We start from the raw sequence: 25,961 nt of genomic DNA on the forward strand, positions 1-25,961 counted from the left end.
AAAAATTAAGGCCACACAAAATATTGAAACTTTGGGCCCAATTTGGAAATTTTCACTTAGGGGTGTACTCACTTTTGTGGCCAGTAGATTAGACATTAATGGCTGTGTTGAGTTATTTTGAGGGGACAGCAAATTTACACTGTTATACAAGCGGTACACTCACTACTTTTACATTGTAGCAAAGTGTCATTTCTTCAGTGTCGTTACATGAAAAGATGTAATAAAATATTTACAAAATTGTGCTGGGTGTACTTCTGTGAGATACTGTATACTAAAAAATGCTGGACAAAGGTATGATTAATGTCCCAGATGAAGACCTCTCAAGGTTTAATCACATTATTCAGAAAGTATTTTTAGCAGAATAGCAGTCTATTTTCCAGTGAAAGCTTTACAGTTTTTATTTCCTTTTAACAAGTTATGTAATACTATAATGTTATATTTTACATAACATGGGATTCTGTGCCAATAGATCCATGTAATACTCATAACAGCCAACCATAAAGTATTTGGATTGTTAATGCAGTATATATTCAAGCTTGGATTGGCTAATAGTATGCAGGCATGTTTACCTGTGATGAACTGCCATACTATTTAAAGCTGTATTCTCATTTCGTGCAATGTTTTTGGAATAAGCTGTGGATTTATTGTAATTATGACTATAAAAAGTGATAGTGAAGATAAATTAATTAATGAACCTTTGTTTCCAAGGTCTTTGATATTGCTCCCCCTGGGTTGAGGAAATGCGTCATTGCCACCAACATAGCTGAAACCTCAGTGACCATTGATGGGGTGCGCTTTGTAGTTGACTCAGGTACAGTAACCACTAAAGAAAAGGACACACTTTAGTTTTACTGTTGTTAGTTTTCATCCAACATTCCGTAAATATATATTTAGTCTGATTTTGACTTTCTTGACCATGTGATCTCTAGGCAAAGTAAAAGAAATGACCTTTGACCCAAAGGCCAAAATGCAGAGACTTCAGGAGTACTGGATTAGCCGTGCCAGTTCTGAGCAGAGGAAAGGTCGTGCAGGACGAACAGGGCCAGGAGTTTGCTACCGGCTCTATGCTGAGTCAGACTATGAGGCCTTTGCCCAATACCCTATTCCTGAGATCCATCGAGTGGCACTAGACTTGTTAGTGCTACAGGTACTCAAGTTCTCTCATGCCTCTTCTTTCAATTCAAACCAGTTAACATTAATTGATTGATTATAGATTGATCATTACAAAAACCATAGTACTACAGAATACTGCAACAGTGACTGAATTGTTAACCCTATTATCAAAACCTAAACAAATAAACATTAGCCAAATATGGCTGGTGTAAGACAACAAATCAAAGCATATATGACCACTTACAGGCCACCACAAACACAGCATAAGTCTATTTCTGAGCATAACATCTGAAATTATTTGTAGGATGTTCTTTCAAGGTATGCATTATTTAAGACAAACTATTCTTTTCACTGTGTCTTATAGAATGTTCTCATGTTTAATATCTCGACTTCAGTTAAACTCAAATATGCGTTTGAAATATTTGTTACCAGAGAGTTATGTGATATTTAAAGTTTAATTCTCTATAAAACATTTTTAGTTTTACCACAAGATAGCAGGTAATATATTATCATACCTTCATGGTCCTTGGGTTACTTATTGTGTGAAGTGCTTGATGCTTCATGGTCCTTGGGTTACTTATGTGTGTAGTAAACTAAAGGGTAATCGGTACCCTTAAAAATGCTTTTTTTGTGCAGATGAAGAGCATGGGTCTGGGAGATCCTTGTTCTTTTAACTTCATAGACCCTCCTGCAAGATTTAGCATTCAGACATCTGTGAGGTATCTAAAGGAACAAAGCGCACTAGATGCTCAAGGAGAGCTTACCCCCATTGGCAGTCTGCTGGCCAAGCTACCTGTGGATGTGGTTATTGGTATGAGACACTTAAATTTTATTTGATTTTGATCTTGGTTCTGAGATTTGTTTTCTAATATAGCTTACATTTTGGTGTGAACTATTAATCTCATTTTCTTTTGCTTCCAATATTACAATGCAATTCAACGCTTTCCCACAGAATGCTTTATCAGTTTGTTCCTGTTCCTGCAGTTATTTTTGACTACCTTTCCCATGATTTTTTTTTTTTGTAATAAACATAGTTCCAAAATTCCAAAAATAGAAACAAATAAGTAATTTAAAATAACTATGAGTACTTTAGGTAAAGGCATTTTAATGAATGCTGCAAATGTTATGATCAAATGGACAAAAAGCAAAATTAAGTGTGCTTTCATGTATATTTTTAGGTAAAATGCTAGTTCTGGGTTCACTATTTAACTTGGTGGAGCCAGTGTTGACTGTAGCTGCAGCATTGAGTGTTCAGTCACCATTTCTACGCAGTGCTCAGCACAACCCAGATTGCGCCACTGCACGCCAAACCTTGCAAAGTGACTTGGGAGACCCCTTCACCTTGCTCAGCACCTTCAATGCATGGGTACAGGTGAGCCAGCTATATGCATTTTTGTTTGTCATTTTTGTGGTATTTTGTGGTACAAAAATGGGGATAGGCATTGCACCAATCTCATTGAAACTCTGTAGGCGAAAGGTGACAATGGAGGAGGCTCCAGGAAGTGGTGCAAAAGAAGAGGACTAGAGGAACAGAGACTGTATGACATAGCCAATCTGAGAAAACAATTCAAGGTAAACATCTGTAATATACATTAATTTTAAAATAGTGGTCTTATTGGTGGTGCTTTGTGTGTAAATTGAATATTACCTTATTTTCTATGATGGAAGCCCGTGCCAATATATTATCTGTAATTGCTAAATCTGCTTGATACATTATGCACCATGGTTGCAGGACCTTTTGAGGAGCTATGGGCTGGTGGAGTCAAACTATGTGTCTGAGAACCAGGCCCAGCGCAGGAAGAGGTTGACTGAACATCAAAGACTGCGTCAGCTGAAGAGGGAGCATGAGTTAACAGAGAACAGTCGCAGGAAAGTATTGCATCTACAGGAAGGCCTGGAGAATTCTTTGTCCTCTGACTCAGATGAAGATGCAGGGTCAAGCAAGAAGAACAAAGACTCTGCAGTACAAGACATAGACATACAGGTGCTTAATATTTTTGTTGTTCAGGAATTGGGTAGCAAGGATGTTCACACTCAACAAATAACAGGATTATTAAAGCTGGGTTAAGCTTTAGAAATGTTAAGTTGTTTGAAATCCAATGGCTATGCTTGTACATCTCCACAGGGCAGAATAATCTTACAATTCAATTCGGAATTCAATACTGCATACACACCTACGTTAAACACACAAAGAAGTATAACTAAATAGTAAGTGTATCACTGGCATACTGGCAAACTATGTAGTATGCAGTGTGCAATATGGGTCCTTAGACACAAACTACTCACTAAGTTCCCACTAACTCTCAACCAGTTAACTAAAAGTACAGAACTGTCTCCATTGGACAATACAGTATGTTAGGATACAGGTTATTACAAATCCTGCCTTCTCTTTGTTTTAATCTCTGCTATTTTGTATTCAGCCTGCCAGACATGTTAGGCACAAGCCTAAAGGTGTTAGCATGCTAAACAAACAAAGCTGTAAATATAGACTGCACACTGAGGACAAGCTAATAAAGAAAAGCAAATACCTTGTGTTTGTCACAAGCCAGCATTTATTTATTTATTTATTTTTCAATCATGTTTAATTAAAACACAAAACCTGCCATTTTTACAGAGGCATGAAGACTTTTTATATACCCTGTAGGTGATGGGGCGTATGAATAATGTCATGTGAATTTTCTGCCAATTCTGACCAAATACCGCTGATGCAGTGCTGACTGAATTTCTCTTACTGGATTGTCAAGGCTTAAGATCATAATATTGTACGAGTATTTTTTCAATTTCATGTGTGTGTTTAAAACAATGATATGGTTTACAAAGTTCTACTGAAATTTTTGTCACAGGAATTAAAGTTCAAACTGCAGCATGATGTATGCAAGCTTCAAGGAGATGTATATGCCAGTGCAACGCTGTCCTCTCAGGAACGGGCTCTTTTCAGACTGGTGCTTTGCCGTGGACTGTACCCACAGCTGGCCCTGCCTGATGAACATAATTCTTCTCGCAAAGATTCAGAGCAGGCACACACACACACACACACACACACACACACACAAACTACACATACCCACACAGAAAAATTATGGTTGGTTTTGGAAACTTTGATTTTGTTTTCAAATTCACACATTTCTGCTTAGAAATGATGTAACTTTATCATATATAATATATAATAGGAATGTCTTTTGTTCAGGTATTCCACACTCGTAACAAGCAAGGTGTTGTGATTCATCCCACTAGTGTTTTTGCCAGTAATTCGGATTTGTTGCACATACCTCAACATGAAATCCGTAAGTTATGTATACCTCTCTCATGCAATCAGTAATCAAATGAAATGTCTCAATATATGTTCTCATGCTCATATTCTCTTTCACAATTTTTTTTATGTTTCTAGGTGCTGATGGACAGAGTAATGGGCATCAGTTACTGGCTTTTGTAACTCTGCTTGAAACTAACAAGCCATATTTGTCAAACTGTGCACGGGTCCCTGCCTTGCAGGTTAGAGAAATGATGACTGAACACTAGCAGGCTATATGACTTACAGACTACAGTGTAAAACAATGATTTCTTAAAAGAAGTATCAGTTTATGCACAGTTTATGCCAGTCCTGGAAACCTTTATGACTTTAGAGGTTTTTATCTTACCCTAAAGCACATCTACATATGTTTCATGTATGATTAAAAACTTGAAAGCTTACAAGTAATTGTGCCTTTATAACTGGAACTGAGATTGAAGACAAAATGCTTATTTGACAGTCATACATCCTATTTCATTTCTGTGCTATAATTTTAACAACAAATAACCTCGGATGACACAAAAAAATACAAAAACACGTTAGAATTAAGTTTTTCTTAAAACATTTAAACAATTTTCCATTCTAGCATGAGAGAGATTATTTACAAATGGAGACAGTTGTCATTGGAGTGGGTGTCCCAACAAATTCAGTTCAGGATTTTACCAATTATGTTCCGAGATACAAAGGAAAAGAGCTACATCATGTCACCTGCAGGCTCTGTAAGCACAATAAATGTTTATGATCGCACAAAAGACTGAACATGTATGGCTTTAATGAAAGGACGGCTAGGAAAAAGAATGCGACAGCATGACTGGTGATTTTGGCTTATTTTTCAGCCACACGGAAACTTTCAGATATTGAGACAATGATAATCCCTACTTTATATCAGATTTTTTTTATATTTATTTATATTCCTGAGAGAAATGTAAAGCCATCTGTCCATCAACTTGAACTGGGCAGAAATTGGGTCATGTTACAGAACAGTGATCCAACCACACCAGCAAATAGACATTGAAATAGCTAAAGCAGTAAAAAAAATCAAGGCGTTGTCCAGTCACAGTCCAGACCTCAACCAGATTGAGATATCATGGCAAGATCACAAAAGAACTGTGCATAAGTGACAACAATGAACTGAGGCAATACTTTAAGAGCAGGCAAGAATTTCTCTAAAACAATCTGAAAGACTGAAAAACTGCAAACTCTGTTTCAGAAACAGAGTTTACCTCAATTTATTGTTGCTTTGGATATTGGTTTTGGTTTTCATTTGTTAGTGAATTACAGGGTCTACATATTTTGTCCCACAGGTTTCTGAATGATAAAGAAAATATTTAAATCAGCTTTGTTTTTGTTGTCATCTAAGGTTATTTGTTTGTTTTCGGAAGCTGATGAGGACCACACAATTGTTATTTAGGCCCTAATAAATATAATACCATTCCTGTGACTGAATTGTCTATTGCCATTATCATTTACTTTTTTCCCCTCAACTCTTCATCTTTCTCCAGGTTTTGCTGCTATTGGCAAACTCTATAGACAGCAATGCAGACTGCTCACGGCTGGTTGTAGATGGCTGGCTAGAGCTGGTTATATGTGATAAGGTGGCAGCTCTCAAAGTGCTGTCTTCTGCCCTCAAGATGAGGGACAAATGGGACAATCTGCTGCAGGCCAAGTTGAGCCAGTCAGGTTTGAGATCTAATGCCGTTCTGGGGCTTGCTGGCCCAAAACCAGCCTATCGTGAGACCGAGAAGGTCGCAGATGGACTAGTACGTTTTCTACTGTATACTGAGGTAATGGGTCTTCTGGTGCTGGATACATGTGGTTTATATTATTTTTAGCTTGCTTGACAGTTTTCTTAATTGTTTACTAGTTTGGATGTTTTGGTATTGAGTAAGCTGGGTTAGGAGTGTCAGTTTATGTAATGAAATAAATTATTAATAAATTATTAAATCATTATTTTATTAACACAATTATTTGCTAACAAGCTTTTGCCTGCTCACTCTTATTCCAATGAAATTAAGAAGAATATTTAACATAAGTCTCTTGCCAGGTGAGTTACAGTCTGAGAAGGCTTACCCCACTGCAGACTCAGAACCTGTATGTCGGACCTCAGCTGAACATGGATGTTTCCCTCCCTCCACTCTTCCCTGAGATGAAAGCTGAACCAGATTTAATAAAAGGCGGTCTATGCATCACCAGTTACTTCACCTATAATTGCCTCTGTGTAAGTTATCTCTACTAGCATTCTAAGTTTTTAAGTACATCTGTGCAGAAATTTCATGTACATTCAGAATGTAGTACAGTATGTGTTCTGGTAGGACTGGATATGTCCAGACTGAAAATAAAATTCAAATGATATTAACAAACAATAACAAATTATATTTCACAAAAAAAAAACAAAAAAAACTTTTCAATCTGTCATTTTAAAGAATGCCTACTTTGAATGTGGAACGTTTCACATTCAAGATACCAAGTATTCTTAAGAGCATTCATTTTTTTTGCGAATTTTAATTAACATATCTAAATAGCAAACAAACAGGAATTTCCAAATATTCTTTTAAGAACGATCTTTATATATATATATTGTAGCGTCTTGTACCAGTCATTTTTGATTTCATGTCCCAGGCACCCTAAATTTCAACATCTCCTCAATTAACCGATGAGCAACCCAGTTTTACACACACACCTGGCTCCAGAATGACTGGAGCCTACACAAAGACCAGATAACCCCATGCGGCTTCTCTGATTAGGAGATCTCACACACACACACACACACAACACAATGAGACATTCCTTTTACTAATAAAACCCGAAGATAAGGTACTCTAAGGTTCTCGTTCTTATAACCCTTTTTGTAATGTGTTCTTCTTTTAAGGCTTGCCTGACTTAAAATTATTTGCTCCTTAATTTCCTGACAAGGGTGTATTTTATTCATGTGTCAGAAAACAACATTGTATTTTAAAATAAGTTATACTTTGATTAATGATCTATGTATGTAATGTACCGCTGCCTTCATACCGTCATTACCCTTCATGTTTAGTATCCAAATGACCACAAAATTATCGGTTACTCATTTTTCAAGCACTGGTGTATTTGATTTGAGCACGAAAGGCGCCATACCGTCTTAATACACCCTGTATCAAACTTTAAAGTCATGTAAAAGTTTGATAGCTAAACCACGCCCACAGACACCTGAAACAAAGGGAGTTTTTTCCCTCCAAAACCTTGACCGAAGTATTGGTCATCTCCCCAAAGATGGGTGGAGTTCGCGACCTTTAAATTGTCACAAACACCACTAATCCGTGGTCAGACTTTCGGAACAGCTTCAAGACGACTCCATCTTCCTTCAAAGAAGTTCCAGCAAGCTTCACTTCCAAGAACGACAACTGCTCTGATCTTCAGGAGAACTTGGAAGAACATCTGACCCCACCCTAACTGACTTTTCAGAGATTTCTCTGTTGCATCCGGACTCTTGTTCAGTAAGCCAATGCAAGTAACCGTTTCCTTTACCAACCAATTTAGATGCGTAATTTTAAGTAGGAATCTTTCATTGAATCTTAAGGTGAATTTAAGTTTCTGTGACGATTTCCCAGTTAGGGTGTGATTAATTTTTGAGTCTAAGCTTGCCATTCCTTTCCTTCCTTTCTCTAGTTTTTCTTTCCAGTCTCTTCCTCCCTTTCCCCAATTTTAATTTCTTTTGTTTTATTTTATTTTCATCTTCATTTTCCCTATTTCTTTTGTTTGTTTGTGTAGTTAGTTTTATGTTGTGTTTGTCTCATTCATTAAATGTCATAATTTTGAGCCACAGGTGATTTGTCTGAGTGTCGCTCACAAATTAAGGTACCAGCAACATCGGGTCTGAACTACATGCTCTATTGAGTTAATTTAATTTAAATTACGGTATTCAGTAAAAGGAAAGCGAGTCTTTCTTGGCCGGGAACATACCGCCTTCATAGAATTAATAAAGGTACACGGCCTGTTCGCCGGACGAACAGACCAAATAAGCGTAACCTTAATTCCAGTACCGTTAATTTCAACTTAGGTTAAAATATTTAGAAGTCACTATAACGCGTTATATATATATATATATATATGTGTGTGTATATATGTGTATATATATATATATATATATATATATATATACATATATACGTATATATATATATATATATATATATATATATATATATATATATATATATATATATATATATATATACACACGTATGTATATATATATATACATACGTGTGTATATATATATATATATATATATATATATATATATATATATATATATATATATATATATATATATATACTATTTTCACAAAAGGCCAATTTCTCTCATATTTTTTCACAAATGTGTCTTAATTTAGATTATCCATCCACCTTACAGATGTGGCATATCAAGATGCTGATTAGACAGCATGATTATTGCACAGGTGTGCCTTAGGCTGGCCACAATAGTAGGCCACTCTAAAATGTAAAGTTTTTATCACACAGTACAATGCCACAGATGTCACAGGTTTTGATGGAACATTCAATTGCCATGCTGAATGCAGGAATGTCCACCAGAGTTGTTGCCTGTGAATTGAATGTTCTTCATTCACAGATAAATCCTGGTTTTCACTGTACAGATGGTGTGTGTGGTATCATGTGGCTGAACGGTTTGCTGATGTCAACGTTGTGGATTGAGTGGCCCATTGTGGCGGTAGGGTTATGGTATGGGCAGGCATGTTGTGGACAACGAACACAGGTGCATTTTATTGATGCCATTTTGAATGCACAGAGATACTGTGATAAGTTCTTGAGGCCCATTGTTGTGCCATTCATCCATGAACATCACCTAATGTACGATAACGCATGGGCCCATGTTGCAAGGATCTGTACACAGTTCCTGGAAGCTGAAAACATTCTGGTTCTTGCATGGCCAGCATGTCACCGGACATGTCACCTACTGAGGTGTTTGGGATGTTCTGGATCGGCGTATATATGACGGCGTGTTCCAGTTCCTGCCAATATTAAGAAACTTCGCACTGCCAGTGGACCAACATTACACAGGCCACCATCAACAACCTGATCAACTCTATGCTAAGGAGATGTGTTGCACTGCATGAGGCAAATGGTGGTTACACCAGATACTGACGAGTTTTCGGACCCCCCAGGCCTCAATACAGTATAAAACTGCACATTTTAGAGTGGTCTTTTATTGTGGCCAGCCTAAGGCACACCTGTGCAATAATCCTGCTAATAATCCTGCTGCCTAATCAGCATCTTGATATGCAACACCTGTGAGGTGGTTGGATTATCTTGGCAAGGAGAAGTGCTCACTAACTGATTTAGACAGATTTGTGAACAATATTTGAGAGAGATAGGCCTTTTGTGTACATAGAAAAAGTCTTAGATCTTTGAGTTCAACTCATGAAAAATGGGGGCTAAAACAAGTGTTGCAGTTATAATTTTATTTAGTATATTTAAATTTGAATTCCCCCACATTCTGGCCCTAATGTGAGAAACACACTGTGTCTAAAATCTTACCTACTCAAAAATAATTATGCAAGCACAGTTCTAAATATAAATATCATTTACCAAATGCTGAGTTTCCTCCCTTGACTTGCTTTGCCAGGCTTGTATGGCAGCTACCTTGCTGCTTGTTTGTTATTCTTTCTAGCTTTAGAAAAGAGTTAGTTAGTTAAAGCAGTTACTGAAAAGCATGCTCAGTTGGGTTGAGGTCAGATGACTGGCTTTTTCACTCTGGTTGCTTTCATACTGCAGAATTCTTGTCTTTGGTGAAAAGAAACCAATCATTCACATACAAATTTAGTAGTTGTCTTCTGTGGTTTTCCAGGCCTTTTGGTGTTGCTGATCTCAGTAGTGCATTCCTTTTTGGAGAATGTAGCAGATTGTTAAAATATTTTTGTTAAACCACCGAATTAAAGCTGAAAGTCTACACTACAATCATATTGTGCTTAATTTATTTCACATCCACTGTGGTGTTGTACAGAAGCAAAAATGTTAGTCAAATTAATGGATTTAATTAACTCTTATGGACTCGTCTTCATTACTCAAACTGTTGTATACAGAAAATCAATGTTTAGCAAGTATTTGAATTCAGTCAAGTGTCTCTAGTGAGTGCTCTGGAAAGATATCATGATCTGCCTGTTAATAAATAGAATAAACTTAACCAACAGTGTAAACTTTCCATAAAGTAACAAAAATGTGTTAGTAATAAATACACTACTAACAGTTGTGGTTAATTTAAGTTGTGTGTATAATCAGTGTTTAGTTTACATTATAGATGAGTTAGCAACTCTTATGACTTTGCTACATACAGTGGTGTGGGAAAAAGTGTTGGCCCCTCCGTATTTTTTTTTTTGTATGTTTGTCATACATTAATGTTTCAGACTATCAAACCAATTTAAATATTAGTCAAATATAACAAGTAAACACATGTAGTCTTTGAATTAAGGTTTTATTATTAAGGAAAAACAAAATCCAAACCTACATGGCCCTGTGTGGAAAAAGTGCTTGCCTTAAACCTAATAACTGGTTGGGCCCCCCTTAGCAGCAAGAACTGCAAACAAGCGTTTGCAATAACTTGCAATGAGTCTGTTACAGCGCTGTGGAGGAATTCTGGTTCACTCATCTGTGCAGAATTTTTGTTCAGGCACATTGGAGGGTTTTCAAGCATGAAGCACCTTTTTAAGGTCAAGCCACAGCATCTCAATAGGATTGAGGTCAGGACTTTGACTAAGCCACTCGAAAGTCTTCATTTTGTTTTTATTCAGCCATTCAGAGGTGGACTTGATGGTGTGCTTTGGATCAATTTCTTGCTGCAGAACCCAAGTTTGCTTCAGCTTGACGTCATGCACAGATGACTGCACATTGTCCTTCAGGATTTTATGTTGGACAGCAAAATTCATGGTTCCATTTATCACAGCAAGTCCTCCAGGTCCTGAAGCAGCAAAACAGCCCCAGACCATCACACTACCACCACCATATTTTACTGTTGGTATGATGTTCTTTGTTCTTTTTTTTTTTAAATGCTGTGTTACTTTTACGGGACACAATGGGCCACAAACCTTCCAGAAAGTCAGTCCACAGAGTATTTTCACAAATGTTTTGGGGGATCATCAAGATGTGTTTTGCCAAAACTGAGACGAGCCATTGTTCTTTTTAAATCAGCAGCGGAATTCATCTTGGAACTCTGCCATGCAGGCCATTTTTGCCCAGTCTTTCTTATTTTTGAGTCATGATCACTGACCTTAACTGAGGCAAGTGAGACCAGCATTCTTTGGATGTTGTGGGGTCTTTTGCGACATCTAGGATAAGTCATCACTGCACTCTTGGGGTAATTTTGGTCGGCCGGCCACTGCTGGGAAGGATCACCACTGTTCCATGTTTTCTCCATTTAGAAAATGGCTCTCCTTGGGTTTTGATGGAGTCCCAAAGCTTTAGAAATGGCTTTATGACATTTTCAAGACTGTTAGATCTCAATTACTTTCTTGCTCATTTGTTCCTGAATTTCTTTGGATCTTGGCATTATGTATAGATTTTGAGGATCTTTTGGTATACTTCACTTTGTCAGTCAGGTCTTATTTAAGTGATTTCTTGATTGGGAACAGGTGTGGCAGTAATCAGGACTGGGTGTGGCTAGTGAAATTGAACTCAGGTGTGATAAACTACAGCAAAAATGTTTTCACACAGGGCCTTTTGGGTTTGGATTTTGTTTTCTCGTAATAATAAAAACCTTCATTTAAAAACTGCATGTTGTGTTTACTTGTGTTATCTTTGATTTGTCAGTTGATTTTTTAAAATAAAAAATCTTGAAGGGGCCAACACTTTCACAACACTGTACACGGAAGCTAGTGTACACTGTATTGGCTGTTCACTGGATTTACAATATACCATAGGTACTGGTAACATGTCTAATGACCTAGACAATTTCGAAACACCACTTGTGACTTACCTGTAAATTAAAAATGACTAATGCATCATTACTGTCTCCCTTGCATGTCTGCATACAATAAAGGACTCCAAAGACTTGTACAGTGAGTGTGTGCGGACATTTTGGACTTGTCCCCACTGTGACCTGCACATGCCCTTCACACCACTGGAGCAAATACAGCATGAGGCCACCTGTAGACCACTAGAGGAACTGCCAATTAAGGAGGGTAAGACATGGCTGTTACTTGATTGAGGCACTAAATTACATTGAGTTATTTGTTATTTTTTCGGGTTAATATATAAAGTTCTGCAGTTTTATGGAAAACTTTAATCTGAGTTCTTTTTATTTATTTTTTTTGTCCACAGAGCCTGATACAGTAAAATCTGGATCCTTGTCTAATTTGACTAGACTCTACCATTGTAATATCTGTAAGAAAGACTTCACCTTATCCTCCACTGAAATACTTAAACACAAACACCAACACTTGTCCTGAGTTCTTCCTGTCCCTGCGCACATTAACATATTTTTTGAAGAAGAAATTTGTATAAGATTCTTGTAAAAAAAAAAAAAAAAGTTTTGGATATTTCTGAAAAATATAGCTGTGTGTGTAAAACTGGATGTGCAATTGTAAATCATAGTTCTATGAGAATCATAATCTTGCCTATTTCTGAACTATAAATTCAATTGTCCAGAAATGTATTACACGTGCTTTTTTTTATCAACATAATTGAATAATGTTCATTTAACAATTTTCACTATATGAAAGTACACTTGAAAGAAGTTTCTTGTTTATAAACACACTTTTCCCTGAAAGATCCAGTGTATTTAATACTTTCAAAACTTTCTGACCAGTTACTGCAAGCCTGTAGTCCTTTTTGCCTATAAAATTATCATCACCTATATGAAGATACAAGACATAGATCGTATGATTCAAATATTCTGTGCATCATTAAAATATAGAATGAGGGTTTAATTAAGGATACAAACCCACAATATGTAACACATCAAAGCAGCACATTGGCACAGAGTCAGAGAAGTCAGATAGCACAGGAATAAAAACCTGTCTCCAAAAATAATTAGAATAAATATCTCAATAAATAAATAAACATTTTTCCTCAGTAATCATTTTTTAACCTAGTCAATACATATTAAAATATGCACATTGGCAGAAATAAATGATCCCAAAGTAAGTACTTGTGTACATAGTTACTTTAAAACTATGTTATTGATTAATCAAATCAAAAGGCACATTTATTAAGATGAAATAGTGGGGCAAAATTAAAGGGCAAAACCAGGTAGGAAAGCTCAAGGACTAGAAAAAGTGTTAGTAGGTGGGCATGTGATTTATGTCATTGTTTTCATGTAATCTATTACAATATAAGCATTTTACTTGACTAAATACTTCCGATCAAAAGTTGATGCATAATTGTAGTGATTCAATAAGTATGGGGTACTATTATAGCATTGTCTCCAGTATTGTATCAAAATGCCTACACAGCATACATTGCATCACACTGATTTTGTATCTCTGATACAGTACCTCAAATTCTGTAATGGGGTTTGTGTGATCTTCAGCAGAAGAAAAAAAAATTGGGGTTTGGTTTTAAAAATAGCAGCTGCTTGTTATGAGGCTATGAGGTTCGGTCTGTGGTCAGGCAGTGTTTAACATGATTTGTCTTTGATTATATTTGTCCAAGTTCTTTACTCTGAAGAGCATTTTTGTACATTGTATTCAGTTGCAAAAAGTTCAACGTTTATATTAATAGATTTATATTTTCAACGATAAATTTTGCCAGACATATTTGAATGTAATTTAAGATCATGTTGGAACAATCCCTGTGTAAGTCATTTGGTTTAATATGACTGATAATCAGTTAAATTATATAGAGGATTCAAAAATTCAGAAATTATAAATTTATACCCCTCTCACTTTTTTATTTATTTATGTTGCACCCTGATAGTACAATCGTTAAAATATATTTTTCCTTATTATTCTTCACTTAATACTTCATAACTTCAAATACTTTAAAACTTCAAACAAATGTATGAAAAAGAAAAAAGTGAAAAATAACGTACATAAGTATTCAAACCCTTTGCATCTACACTTGAAGTTTAATTATTGATATTCCACAAGTGTATATTTGTTTATAACTCTCTTTGTTCAGAATCCTGTAATGCACACTGGTTGGCTCTATTTTGTGTATTTGACATGCAGTGTTTTGTATCATCCCTCTGTACTGCCTTTTGTCTCACACTGTTTGTACTAGGTTGCACATATTGCACTATACTGTATGTGGCTAGGACAACTTACTTTAAGTCCTTAGCTCTGTGGAATGAGGAAGCCCTCATGTATGCCACTTTCTAGCTCTTCCTTTTACTTATGCTGTCATAGCTAGTCTTGCCAGAGTCCCTGTCTGCACTTTGTACATAATGTACATCGTTCATTACCTGATTACAATCTCTGTCTCTCTCCCTCCTCTCTCTTTCTGTTGAGCTATACATGCCACTTCCGAGCTCTCAGTGTTCTGAGTTCCTGGTCTGATTGTCTCTTCTTATGTACCTAATTCGTTAATCTTTACGTTCTACCCCTGGTTGGAGTCTTGTTACCCGGTGACCACCCTGCCTTGATTGATCACCCTGCCAGTGACTAATGGGATAGCTGCGGATAGGGACTGTCATGCCTTTTTTGAACCATTTTTGCTTCAGTCAGCTGTATGGTCTGAAATTTATCAGCTGTCATTTGAATACTTTGGCAGGAATTAATTAGTGTTGTTCCCATGGGGAACTCAGAGTTTGCTCTGACCTACTAGTTCCTCAGAAGCTCTTGGTTGCACTAATAAACTTTTGTAGAAATTATATTATTTGCACTTGTGTTATTTACTGTACATTGTCACCCAAAGGAGGATGGGTTCCCTTTTAAGCCTGGTTCCTCTCAAGGTTTCTTCCTCATATCAGACTGTGAGAAAGATTCTATGGTCTGATTGAACCATCATTATCTGTTAAAAAAAAAGGATTGCTATGTTTGGCCTTGATTCTAAATGTTATATTTGGAGAATTCCGGTCATTGCTTATCATCCTCCAATACCATCTTAACAGTAAAGTATGGTGGTCGCAGCATCATGCTGTGATGGGTTTTTTTGCAGCAGAAACTGGGAGGCTGGTCATGGTTGAGGGAAAGCTGAATGGAGCACAGCGAAGTACAGAGATATCCTCAATAAAAACCTGTTCCACAGTGCTCAGGACTGGGCCAAAGGTTCACCTTTCAACATGACAACAAGGTCCAGCCAGAGCCCTGACCCAAACCCTGTTTAACATCTCTGGAGAGAACTGAAAATGTTACCATCAGAGCTTGAGAGGATTTGCAAAGAGGAATGGGAGAAAATCCTCCCCAGTCCAGGGGTGCAAAGCTTGTTGCAGCATACCCAAAAAGACTTTAATTAAGAGAGGCTGTAATTGCTGTCAAAGGAGTATCAACTAAGTAATGTGTAAAGGTTCTTTTTTTTAAACAAATTTACAGACATTTCTAGAAGTCTGTTTTTACTGTCATTATGGGGCACTGAGTATATTAGGGGAAAAATGAAGATTGTAGTATCAGGCTGCAATATAAACTATGAAAAAAAAAAGTGAAGGGGGTCTGAATACTTTCTGAATTTACAGTATATTACTACTAAAATGTTCACTTTGCAATTGATTATAGTGAAAAATTAGTATGATTGTACAGAATGGCACTAAATGTGGCCAAACATTTCCTGGGATGGCTTTCTGTATACAACATGACTGTATGTAAGTGAGTGATTGTATCTTTATATGCAGATAAATACTTGATGCAATTGACCACTTTCACCTTTTTTTTAACAATATTTTCTGTAACAGGCCTTAATTTCCCCAGGCCCAAGTTGTTCTTATCAACAAGGTCTTAATAAAAATATAAATTGCAATTTTATTACTAATTAAATTATTTGTATGAATTTTCACATTAAAGCCAATGTTGAAAAGGTATGTTGGTATGTTTTGAAGTTTAAAAATAGGTTTGGTTTAAAATACAATACTACTTTAATTTTCTGAAGTGTGTTTGTGCATTGCAATTTTAGTGATCATATAAGTACCCTTCCACTCACTGTTATGTCAAAATCTTCCTGAACAGTGTTCTCATACTTACATAAGAAATGCTCAAAAGACACAAAGTCAGTGTGCCTCTGTATGCCAATGCATTTCTGCATATTTTTTCTTTTTGTCTAACCTGTCTGGAACATTGAGGCAAAACTGTGTAAAGAGGTAAAAGGGAGCATGTTAATAAATGTTATATAAACAATTATCCATCATTGTTAAGGAAAGAAAGATATACATTTTTGTAATGTTGTCTTGTATCGTCTTTCTGACTAAAAAAACAAACAAAAAACAACCTAGCTTTACACATTGGTGTTTTCAGCATTCACCTTCTATAAGCCTCAACAAGAGTCAGTGCCAGTGCATTGTGTGTTGGCACCACCATTAAGGGTCCTGGTAGAGTATAAATGGAATGCAGCAGAGAATTGTGGGGAGAGAGATCTTGCACTATGGCAATTCTTTAGATGAAAACATTTGGTGTCTTCCCTTCCCTCTACCTCCAATCTCTATAAGTGGCCTTATAACCTCTCACAGCCTGGTCTCATCGCACAGCCTTGTGCTTTCCACCACAGCAACCACATCTTTCCCCACAACGCAGACATGCTCGCAGGGGCAAGTAGCAGCACATGCAGGGCACAAAGAGTGACAATGCCAGCAGTGCCATCCAGCCAGCACAGCAGAGTGGGTGTGGCCTACGTCCAAGCGAGTCTTCACATGAACATGGCTCCCAGAACTCTCCTTCAGAATCTGACATGCAGTGGTAAAGCAGACTCTCAGCACACCACACACACGTCCACTGACGTAGGCAGTGTAGAGCTGGATCTGGTGCATCCCGGCAGCGGCCACGTCCATTCTCTGAGGCACTAAACACCGAGCGACAGTACACACAGCGTGATGAACATGATGACGAGCCTTGTGGACATGGGCTGTCATCATCAGGTGAGATGACATCCCCCCCCCCACTGGTCCCACTGCCCCCTCTTTTGCGAGTCCGAGAGCGAGGTGTGGCAAGTGAAGTATGGATGCAGCATGGTGAGGGTGAACTTTTGCCTGTCTCCTGTGGGGAGCCACTTACAGGAGATGCTCCGGACATAGCATTAGGCATACAGGTTGGTGAGGAGGAGTGGCGCCGAGACCCTTTGGTGTCCATTATAACAGTGACCTCACAGCCTGAAGTACCTACACTAGGTAGTTCTTTCTCAAAGTGCACCACACACAGTTCTGACTTATCTGGACCACTTCCTACCATGACACCTCCTGTCAGGCCCCCAACTTTTGTCCGTGTGGCCTCAGCACGTCGGTAGTCCTCATATCCCCGTGAGCCCCATAAATCCTTGCATGGATCTATATTGTGTAGGTCACCTTCCTCCAGTAAGGACACGGTAGGGGAAAGTGAGGACAGGGGTGAGGAGGCTGGGGGTGCTAAAGGAGAGGTTGGGGGAGCAGGAGGAGGAGGAGGAGGGGCTGGAGGGTTCAACATAACTGATGCTTGGGAAAGCTGGTGCTGGCAGGACCGCCTATTCACCTGGCGAAAAGCAAGTGATGGCAAGAGGAAATTGAGAACCATAGGTGACATTTGAGACATTATCACAATTTTTGCTACCAATAAAACTGTGGACAATGGAAATATTTTTAACACAGAATGTCAGTGCTTACATGATGTTACATGATGCTTTGGCTAATTGTAGTAAATATAAATGTTGAAGTATATCTCCAATATTAACTGTATCTGTCCTTTGTCATCCATATTTAATCTAAATATTGTAATAGACAGGTAAAATAATTGAAATACCTGTCCAGGGGTCTGAATGGTGATGGCATGCCCTTCCCCATATCCAAATTCCTCTGCGGAGCGGACAAAGCAAGTAGACGACTCGCTAGTGACTATGGTTATGGGCTTGGGTAACATCTCCTTTCTGCTGTTGGAGGATGATTCACTGCCTGTGTGAGACTGATACAAACTGCAAGTTATCAAGCCTGCTGGACCTAGTGTAGGATGTCCAACACCTGACTCACAAAGATATGTTAATTGTGCTGCAGAATCACTCTTGTCTGATAGGTGGCCCACTGGCCAACACATTGAAAATTTTCCTTTCACCTGACAGTGGCAGCAGACTGCTAAATTGCAGGATTTTTTTTTTCCCGGACTACAAATGTAGAATTTACTTGAATGATATTTACGTACATACATACATACATATACACAGTACTGTGCAAAAGTTTTAGGCAGGCATGAAAAATGCTGTAAAATAAGAATGCTTAGAAAAAGGTTTTAATAGTTTGTGATATAAATTAACAAAATGGAAAGTAAATAAACAGAACAGAAATCTTAACGAAGAAATCAATATTTGGTGTGACTACCGCTTGCCTGCAAAACACCATCTATTCTTCTAGGTACACTTCGACACAGTTTTTGAAGGATCTAGAAATGTAGCTTGTTTGAAACATATTAGAGAACTAACAACAAATGTTCTGTGGATGTAGTCTGCCTCATATCCTTCTGTCTCTTCGTGTGATCCCAGACAGACTTGATGATGTTTAGTTCATGGCACTGTCCGGGCCAAAACATCACTTCCAGGACTTCCTGGTTTTTTACTAAACTGAAGATGTTCTTAATGACATTGGCTGAATATTTTTAGGTCACCACATTGTGGACACCATTAGTCCTGACTAAATACAGCCCCAGTCTCAAACAAACCTCTACTATGCCTCATTGTCACACTCATTATTGTACCATTCTCCAGCCCTTTGGCAAACAACCTGCCTCCTGCTATAGCCAAAAATCTTTTCCAAACATCCAGATTTTTTTTATCCTGATGTTCAGCCTTTCATCATACTATATCTATTTGTATTAAAGAAATTTAAGAACATTAAGGGTTTTTTGTTGTTTGATTGTTTAAAAAAAAACAAATACATATTTGGTGTGTTTGACATATCCCATGCTGAAAACAACAGCTACAATATATATATATATATATATATATATATATATATGTGTGTGTGTGTGTGTGTGTGTGTGTGTGTGTGTGTGTGTGTGTGTGTGTGTGTGTGCTCAAAAGTTTGCATACCTTGATAGAATTTGCAAGATTTTTAATGAAGTTGGTGTAGTTGCTCATTTCTATTGACTTCAGTTCTTGTCAATTTTTTGGTTGACTTGCTCAAACTGCATGTTTGAGAACTCCCCAAATTGCACAATGATGTTTAAGATCAACACATACATTTAAATATTAGTTAAAGATAACACAAGTAAACACAACATGTAGTATTAAATGAAGGTTTTTATTATTAAGGGAAAACAAAATCCAAACACACATGGCCCTGTGTGAAAAGGTATTTAAAACATAACTGTGGGTTATCACACCTGAGTTCAATTTCTCTAGCCACACCCAGGCCTGATTACTGCCACACCTGTTCCCAATCAAGAAATCACTTAAAAAAGAAGTGAAGTAGACCAAAAGCTACTTAGATCTTCAAAAGCTACACATTATGCATAGATCCAAAGAAATTCAGGAACAAAAATGAGAAAGAATGTAATTGAGATCTATCAGTCTTGAAAAGGTTATAAAGCCATTTCTAAAGCTTTGGGACTGAAGCATAACCGCAGTTAGAGCCATTTTCCACAAATGGTGAAAACATGGAACAGTGGTGAAACTTCCCAGGATTGGCCAGCTGTCCAAAATTACCGCAAGAGCACAGTGACAACTCATCCAAGATGTCAAAAAAGACCCCACAATAACATCCAATGAGCCTTGAATGGCTGAAGAAAAACAAAATAAAGACTTTGGAGTGGCCTAATCAAAGTCCTGACCTGAATTCTATTGAGGCTGTGGCATGACCTTAAAGAGGTGGTTCATGCTGAGAAACCCTCCAATGTGACTGAATTACAATTCTGCATAGATGAGTGCACCACATTTCCTCCACAGTGCTTTAACATACTCATTGCAAGTTATTGCAAACACTTGATTGCAGCTGTTGCTGCTAAGGGTGCCCAACCAGTTATTAGGTTTAGGGGCAAGCACTTTTTCACACAGGGCCATGTACGATTTAGTTTTTTAATTAAAAAAAACCTTCATTTAAAAACTGCATGATGTGTTTTCTTGTTATCTTTGACTAATATTTAAATTTGTTTGATTATCTAAAACAATAAAGTGTGACAAACATGCAAAAAAAAATAGAAAATCAGGAAGGGGCCAACACTTTTTCACACCACTGTATATTAACATGTGTGTCTGTGTGTGTAAATGTACAGAACAGAAATTGTTTAAGAACACAAAAATCAATAATTGGTATGACCAACCTTTGCCTGCAAAACAGCATCAACTCTTCTCAGTACACTTGCACACAGCTTTTGAAGAAACTCTGCAAGTATCTTTTTTCCAGACATTTTGGAAGAACTAATCACAGATAATCCCACACAGACACAATGATGTTGAGATCAGGGCTCTGTGGGGTCCAAACCATTACTTTCAGGACTCCTTGATCTTCTCTATACTGAAGATACTTTGTAATGACATTGGTTGTATGTTTGTGGTAATTGGCCTGCTGCAGAATAAATGTCTGCCCAATCAGATGCCAGAAGTATCTGACTCATCAGACCGGACCAGACCATTTTTCTGTTTCCCAGATCCCATGATTTCCTGCATAGTTGAGTCTCTTATCCTTGCTTCCACGTTGGTGATGTGGCTTAATGGCCACAATTCTTCCATAAAGACCACTTCCAGTGACAGTTTTATGGACTGTAGATGGATATATCTGGGTCCCATTGGTTTCCTCCAGTTCTTTGCAGATGACAGTGCTGTACAAGGGAAATAAGCATGAACTGCTTTTCATCTGCTTTATTCATCTGTTTCCTTAGTCAACCACTGCATCTACGGTCCGTTTCTTTGTGTTTCTTGTTGAAACACCAGCCTGCTTTGAAATCTTTGCCTAAGAGAGACCTTGCTGATGTAGTATAACTACCTTGTGTCTTGTGCTCAGTCTTGCCATGTTGTATGACCATGACCTGTGACATGAAACTGTCCATACCTTAGTAGCAGAGTTTTGCACAGTACTGTATATAGTGTATATATACAATTAATGAACAATTATGTTTTTATAAATTAATAGTTTGATGAACAATGTATATAAAAAAAAATACACATCCTTGATATATATGAAATAGTTTACACCACTTAAGTTAATATCTTCATTTAGCAATTTTATTCCACTCTTCTTTCAAAAATTCTCCAGATCTTTGAAAAACAGGGATTTGCATAGCCCTCAAGTAATTTCGCAGATTTTCAGATCTTCTTCTACTAAAACCATTCCTTTGTGGACTTTGTGATTTTTTCAGGCATGGATTTATCCCACATACACATGGACCCTCTCCCCGTGAGAAATAGCTTTCATTTTTCTACCCTACCTCATAGCCCTGACGTGAAAATTACAAGAGCTGGTTGTCACATTCTGTGTACTTGTCAGATATTCTTGCAGCTCCTTTAATTTGCCATAGTTCCTCCCTAATATGTTTTCACTGTGTACTTATAGAGGGACATCCTGTTCTTTATAATATCACTGTAGTATACATGCACTGAAATCTTACAGTAACAGCTGTATTTGGGGTTCATCAGAATCATTGATGACAGATGTCTGATAATTGCTTTTTTAGCAAGTTAATGACTGGTTATTCTGAAACATACTCACATGCCTAATTATAAACGCATGTGCAGTTTTTTCCTCTATAAAATCCCCATAAAAAAAGTTTTTTCTGCTTTTGGATTGGTGAAATAAGCAAAATGCAAGGGCTTCTTTTGTTTATGGACTGTGTTATAAGCATGGATTTCTTGATAGCAGTAAAAGTCATGATGTGACTCACTGTTTGGCCATCATCTTCTGTGTCTCCTTCCTCAGTTGTGGAGGAAGAAGGAGAGTCAAAGCCTTAAATGAGAGTTATTAAAAAATAAGATTTAGATTGTCTCCCTCAAAAAATACTGTGGACAATATAGTCATTATACAATAGTAACAGTTCTTAAAGAATGCAGTATTTTGCACAATCTTTTATAATTTTCCACAAGACATATTGTCAGCATAAGCAAAATGGATTTTTGAAATGCTACCAGTATCATTGTTTTATGGCTCCAGGTTCTTAGAATACCTTTGTCCAGCCTGTCAAGGACAATTTGAAGTCCCTTTTCAAAAGAAATGGCATCAGCTGGACTCTGGAAGGTCAGGCCAAACTTCCTCTCCTCCACACGCCAGTGATGGAATATGGGGTTCACCTTGTTGTAGATCAGACCCTTTTGAATGGCACATTCAAGCACGGGCTACATAAAAAGAGAAGGGTCAGTGTAGGTCTGTGAATAAATTGGCACACTGATGTCACATATATTCTCTAAACTGAAGACCCAAAGAAGGGTAAGCCCGGGTCCTGTGAAAAAATGGTGAGTCAGTTGGATACAGGCATAAACACACACGCACACACTCACTGCTCGATCGCGCAGCCGCTCTCCACGTATGAGATAGTCCTTCTGGGCTTGGCTTTCAGAACTCCTTCCTTTACAGATGACAACATTGCTGAGGCCTCCACCTCCAAGGGGCACCCAGCCACCACTAGAATCGTCACGTGTCATCACTACTGCTCGCACACGCACACTGTAAGGGAGGTGTGAGGTGTGAGGACACAGGCTAATAGAGCATCAGACATAAAACTACACATGCAAACACACACACATACAAAAACATCAAACAAACACAGTTCTAATGAAGGACCTGCAAAACAGCAGAAAACTATACAGTACATAGTTTCGGTGAAAAAGAATAGTAAATTTAGAAGTAGTCTTGACATTTTTGATTAAGTAGAACAAGTAATCTAGTGGAAATTATAATCTTATATAAATATCTTTTATTCATCTACAGGCACTATAATAAATACATACATTCACAGAGCACTTTATTAGGAACATCTGCACACCTTCAGATTTATGTAATTATCTAATTAACTAATCATTTAAAAGCAGTACACTACATATAATCATGTGAAGTATCATAATTGGGAAAAAATGCCAGCACAGTGACTTTGACAATGGCATGACTGTTGGTGCCAGATGGGTTGGTTTGATTATTTCCATAAATGCTGATCTCCTGGTAATTTCATGCAAACAGTTTTTTTGTTGTTGTTTTTTTAATTCAGCTGTTACAAATACAGACACTTTGTTGATGAGAGTTTGAGTTTGAGCTGACAGAAAGGCTACAGTGACTCACATAGCGACTATGTATTGTTATGAGAAGAAAAGCATCTCAGAATGTACATCAGATCAAACCTTCAGGCTGATGAGCTACAAGTCCATGTCAGCTTCCACTTGTCTCAGCCAAAAACAAAAAGTTGAAACTGCAGTGGCCAAAGGCTCACAAAACCTTGACTGGAAAAAAAATATAGCCTGGTCTAATGAATCTCAATTTCTGCTGAGGCATACAGAATTTGGCACCAACAGCATAATTGCATGCCCAACCTGCAAACTGGTTTTATGAACATGACAATGACTTCAATGTTCTACAGTGGCCTTCCTATCCACTAAGAGGCATCAACAGAACACCTTAGGGATGTGGTAGAATGGGAGATTTACTGCATAAAAGTGGACATGAAAAATATGAAGGAACTGTATTATGCAATGATATGAACATAAACAAAAATCTGAAATTATATTTTCCAATGGTAAATTAAAAATACTTTGGGATCAAGGAGAGGTTCTACAAAATATTAACAGTGCTCTGCAAAAATGCTCATTGAAAGTTTAAGATAAATTATGATTTGTCTAATCTTGGTTTTAACATGTTTATATCCATTTTAGTGTCAGCTTTAGGCTGATAGACTTAAAAATGTGCAGTGAGACAGTATTATATCAATGGCAGCAAGGCAGGGCAAGTTTTAGTGAATGATCATGTAAGAGAGGGTAACGAATTTTCCCTTACAATATAAGAAACTTCACTTATTCACAAGACGTACTTGTTTTATTATTGTTTATACTTACTGTAAATCAAGATTCGACATAATTGTTGAATGTGTTAATATGAAAGAGCTTTGTACAAAGAGAAAAAATAATGGCAACATAGAAACTAGAGTTAATTACAACAAAATAATTTCGAGACAAACTAAGGTGTAGTAGCCCTGTAGTAGTAACCTGTAGGGAGAAAGAGAAATCCACTGAGCATTTCTTTAGGAGATACTGTATATCAATGAACGCGCCCATTAGCCATACGAGGCCCGTGGTATTTGAACACAGCCGCGATATTATCATCATTATGCCCATGTTAATACATGCTAAAATAAACGCAGAGGAACACACACACAATTTGCTTTAGAGATTGGTCGATATTTTGTGCTGCTAATTATTTTCAGACATTACGTTCTTCTCACTCCCACTTCCAGCTCACATCCGCACTCAGTCAAGCACTGGCAGTTTTATGAATGAAATACAATAAAAGTGGCGGATTGTGTGATATGAGATATGCTATATAAGTGTATAAGACGCAATTGTTAGTAAAAAAAAAAAAAAAAAAAAAAGATGAGTGGGTGCGAGAGGGAATGGAGGAAGCAAGCGCCGGGTTGGGGGAGGGGGCGACATAAGGAAATGAAGAAGAGGAGGGGGTTGAGGAAGGGGGGAGAGAGAAAATCGGATTTCATTCATAAAGTTTGGCTTTAAAACCATAATGAAACTCGAGGTGCGTTGATAAAAATCATAAGGAAGTTCCACTCATCCATTCTAGCTGGATACATAGTTGAATGCGATCAGAAATGTGATATAGGTCGGGAAAGCGCCATATTTTGGAATTATTTTCCCGGTACGTCTACACATTCCGCGACATATTTCATTGCTAGGTGAACTGTGCAATATCTGAAGAAAAACGTGCTGTTTTGTATTTTCAAGGAAAATATTTACTGACATATATTTGTCATTGGTACGGCGTTTCCAGTATAATATTTTAATACTGTGGTTCAAGCAAATTGATATAAATTATCTGCGTATATTATTTTCGTAGATGTATGTATAAATAATGTACACTGTCCATAGCTAAAACTACATGGTTTAAGTATATCTATATCAGCTATAATCGGATTTAATGGTCGGGCTCTTAGAGGTGGTAAAAAACATCGGTTCCACTGCCCATAGGTTTAGTCTTCTCTAATGTTTGGTCAAATAAAATGTAAGGACTTACTCGCCCTCCATGGCTTGGTGCTGCTTGGAGCTTCGAGCTGGCTGCCCCCGGTCTCCTGTCTTTTTTATTTCCCTTCTCAACAGAACACACACGCACGCTTACGCTCGCTCTCTCTTGCTCTTTCGCTCTCTCTCATACACATACACACGCACTCCCCCTCCCCAAAAATATATGTAAACGTATCTATCTTAAACGCATCTATCTTAAACGCGCTCGATGTTATAATTTTTTTTTGTGTCCACCTTTATATTATTTGGTGTATTAGGATAGGGCTGGATATTGCAGCAGCCATGTTCCGTTGATTATACGACAGCA

At 37.5% G+C, this 25,961-nt stretch overlaps 2 protein-coding genes across 5 annotated transcripts in view; one reads left to right on the forward strand and one right to left on the reverse strand.

Annotated features, from left to right (window-relative positions):
- The window catches only part of dhx34 (DEAH (Asp-Glu-Ala-His) box polypeptide 34), a 26,275-nt gene extending 13,229 nt beyond the window's left edge, over positions 1-13,046 (forward strand). For 2 of the 3 annotated variants that reach the window (XM_027174728.2, XM_027174729.2), the window contains 13 exons: positions 709-811; positions 930-1,147; positions 1,750-1,924; positions 2,292-2,485; positions 2,584-2,685; positions 2,846-3,097; positions 3,957-4,130; positions 4,301-4,397; positions 4,502-4,605; positions 5,905-6,186; positions 6,447-6,620; positions 12,432-12,573; positions 12,713-13,046. In XM_027174728.2, the coding sequence (XP_027030529.1) occupies positions 709-811; positions 930-1,147; positions 1,750-1,924; positions 2,292-2,485; positions 2,584-2,685; positions 2,846-3,097; positions 3,957-4,130; positions 4,301-4,397; positions 4,502-4,605; positions 5,905-6,186; positions 6,447-6,620; positions 12,432-12,573; positions 12,713-12,840 (2,145 nt within the window). In that variant the 3' untranslated portion in view covers positions 12,841-13,046. Of the gene's footprint in view, positions 1-708; positions 812-929; positions 1,148-1,749; positions 1,925-2,291; positions 2,486-2,583; positions 2,686-2,845; positions 3,098-3,956; positions 4,131-4,300; positions 4,398-4,501; positions 4,606-5,904; positions 6,187-6,435; positions 6,621-12,431; positions 12,574-12,712 lie in introns of those variants that run through there. The other variant, XM_027174731.2, reaches the window with a different exon arrangement.
- Positions 12,907-25,961, reverse strand: spred3 (sprouty related EVH1 domain containing 3). 2 transcript variants are annotated; one of them, XM_027174732.2, is made up of 6 exons: positions 25,647-25,961; positions 22,919-23,084; positions 22,588-22,756; positions 22,309-22,370; positions 18,247-18,405; positions 12,907-17,979 (listed from the first exon to the last, which is right to left on the reverse strand). In XM_027174732.2, exons 1-6 carry the CDS (start codon positions 25,655-25,657, stop codon positions 16,996-16,998), a joined length of 1,551 nt encoding a protein of 516 aa, XP_027030533.1. In that variant the 5' UTR covers positions 25,658-25,961; the 3' UTR covers positions 12,907-16,995. The 2 variants fall into 2 exon arrangements, with proteins under 2 accessions (XP_027030533.1, XP_027030534.2); XM_027174733.2 differs by lacking the exons at positions 22,309-22,370; positions 22,588-22,756; positions 22,919-23,084; positions 25,647-25,961 and adding an exon at positions 20,752-21,186.

This window comes from Tachysurus fulvidraco, chromosome 13 (assembly GCF_022655615.1).
Source record: "Tachysurus fulvidraco isolate hzauxx_2018 chromosome 13, HZAU_PFXX_2.0, whole genome shotgun sequence".
NCBI classification, from domain to species: domain Eukaryota; kingdom Metazoa; phylum Chordata; class Actinopteri; order Siluriformes; family Bagridae; genus Tachysurus; species Tachysurus fulvidraco.

Excerpts from the sequence above, each read along its gene's own strand:
- spred3 (XM_027174732.2), bottom strand. Across the intron at positions 22,757-22,918 it reads AGCGGCTGCGCGATCGAGCA|CCCGTGCTTGAATGTGCCAT; the intron begins GTGAGTGTGTGC and ends CTTTTTATGTAG. Across the intron at positions 17,980-18,246 it reads CCATTCAGACCCCTGGACAG|GTGAATAGGCGGTCCTGCCA; the intron begins GTATTTCAATTA and ends GCTTTTCGCCAG.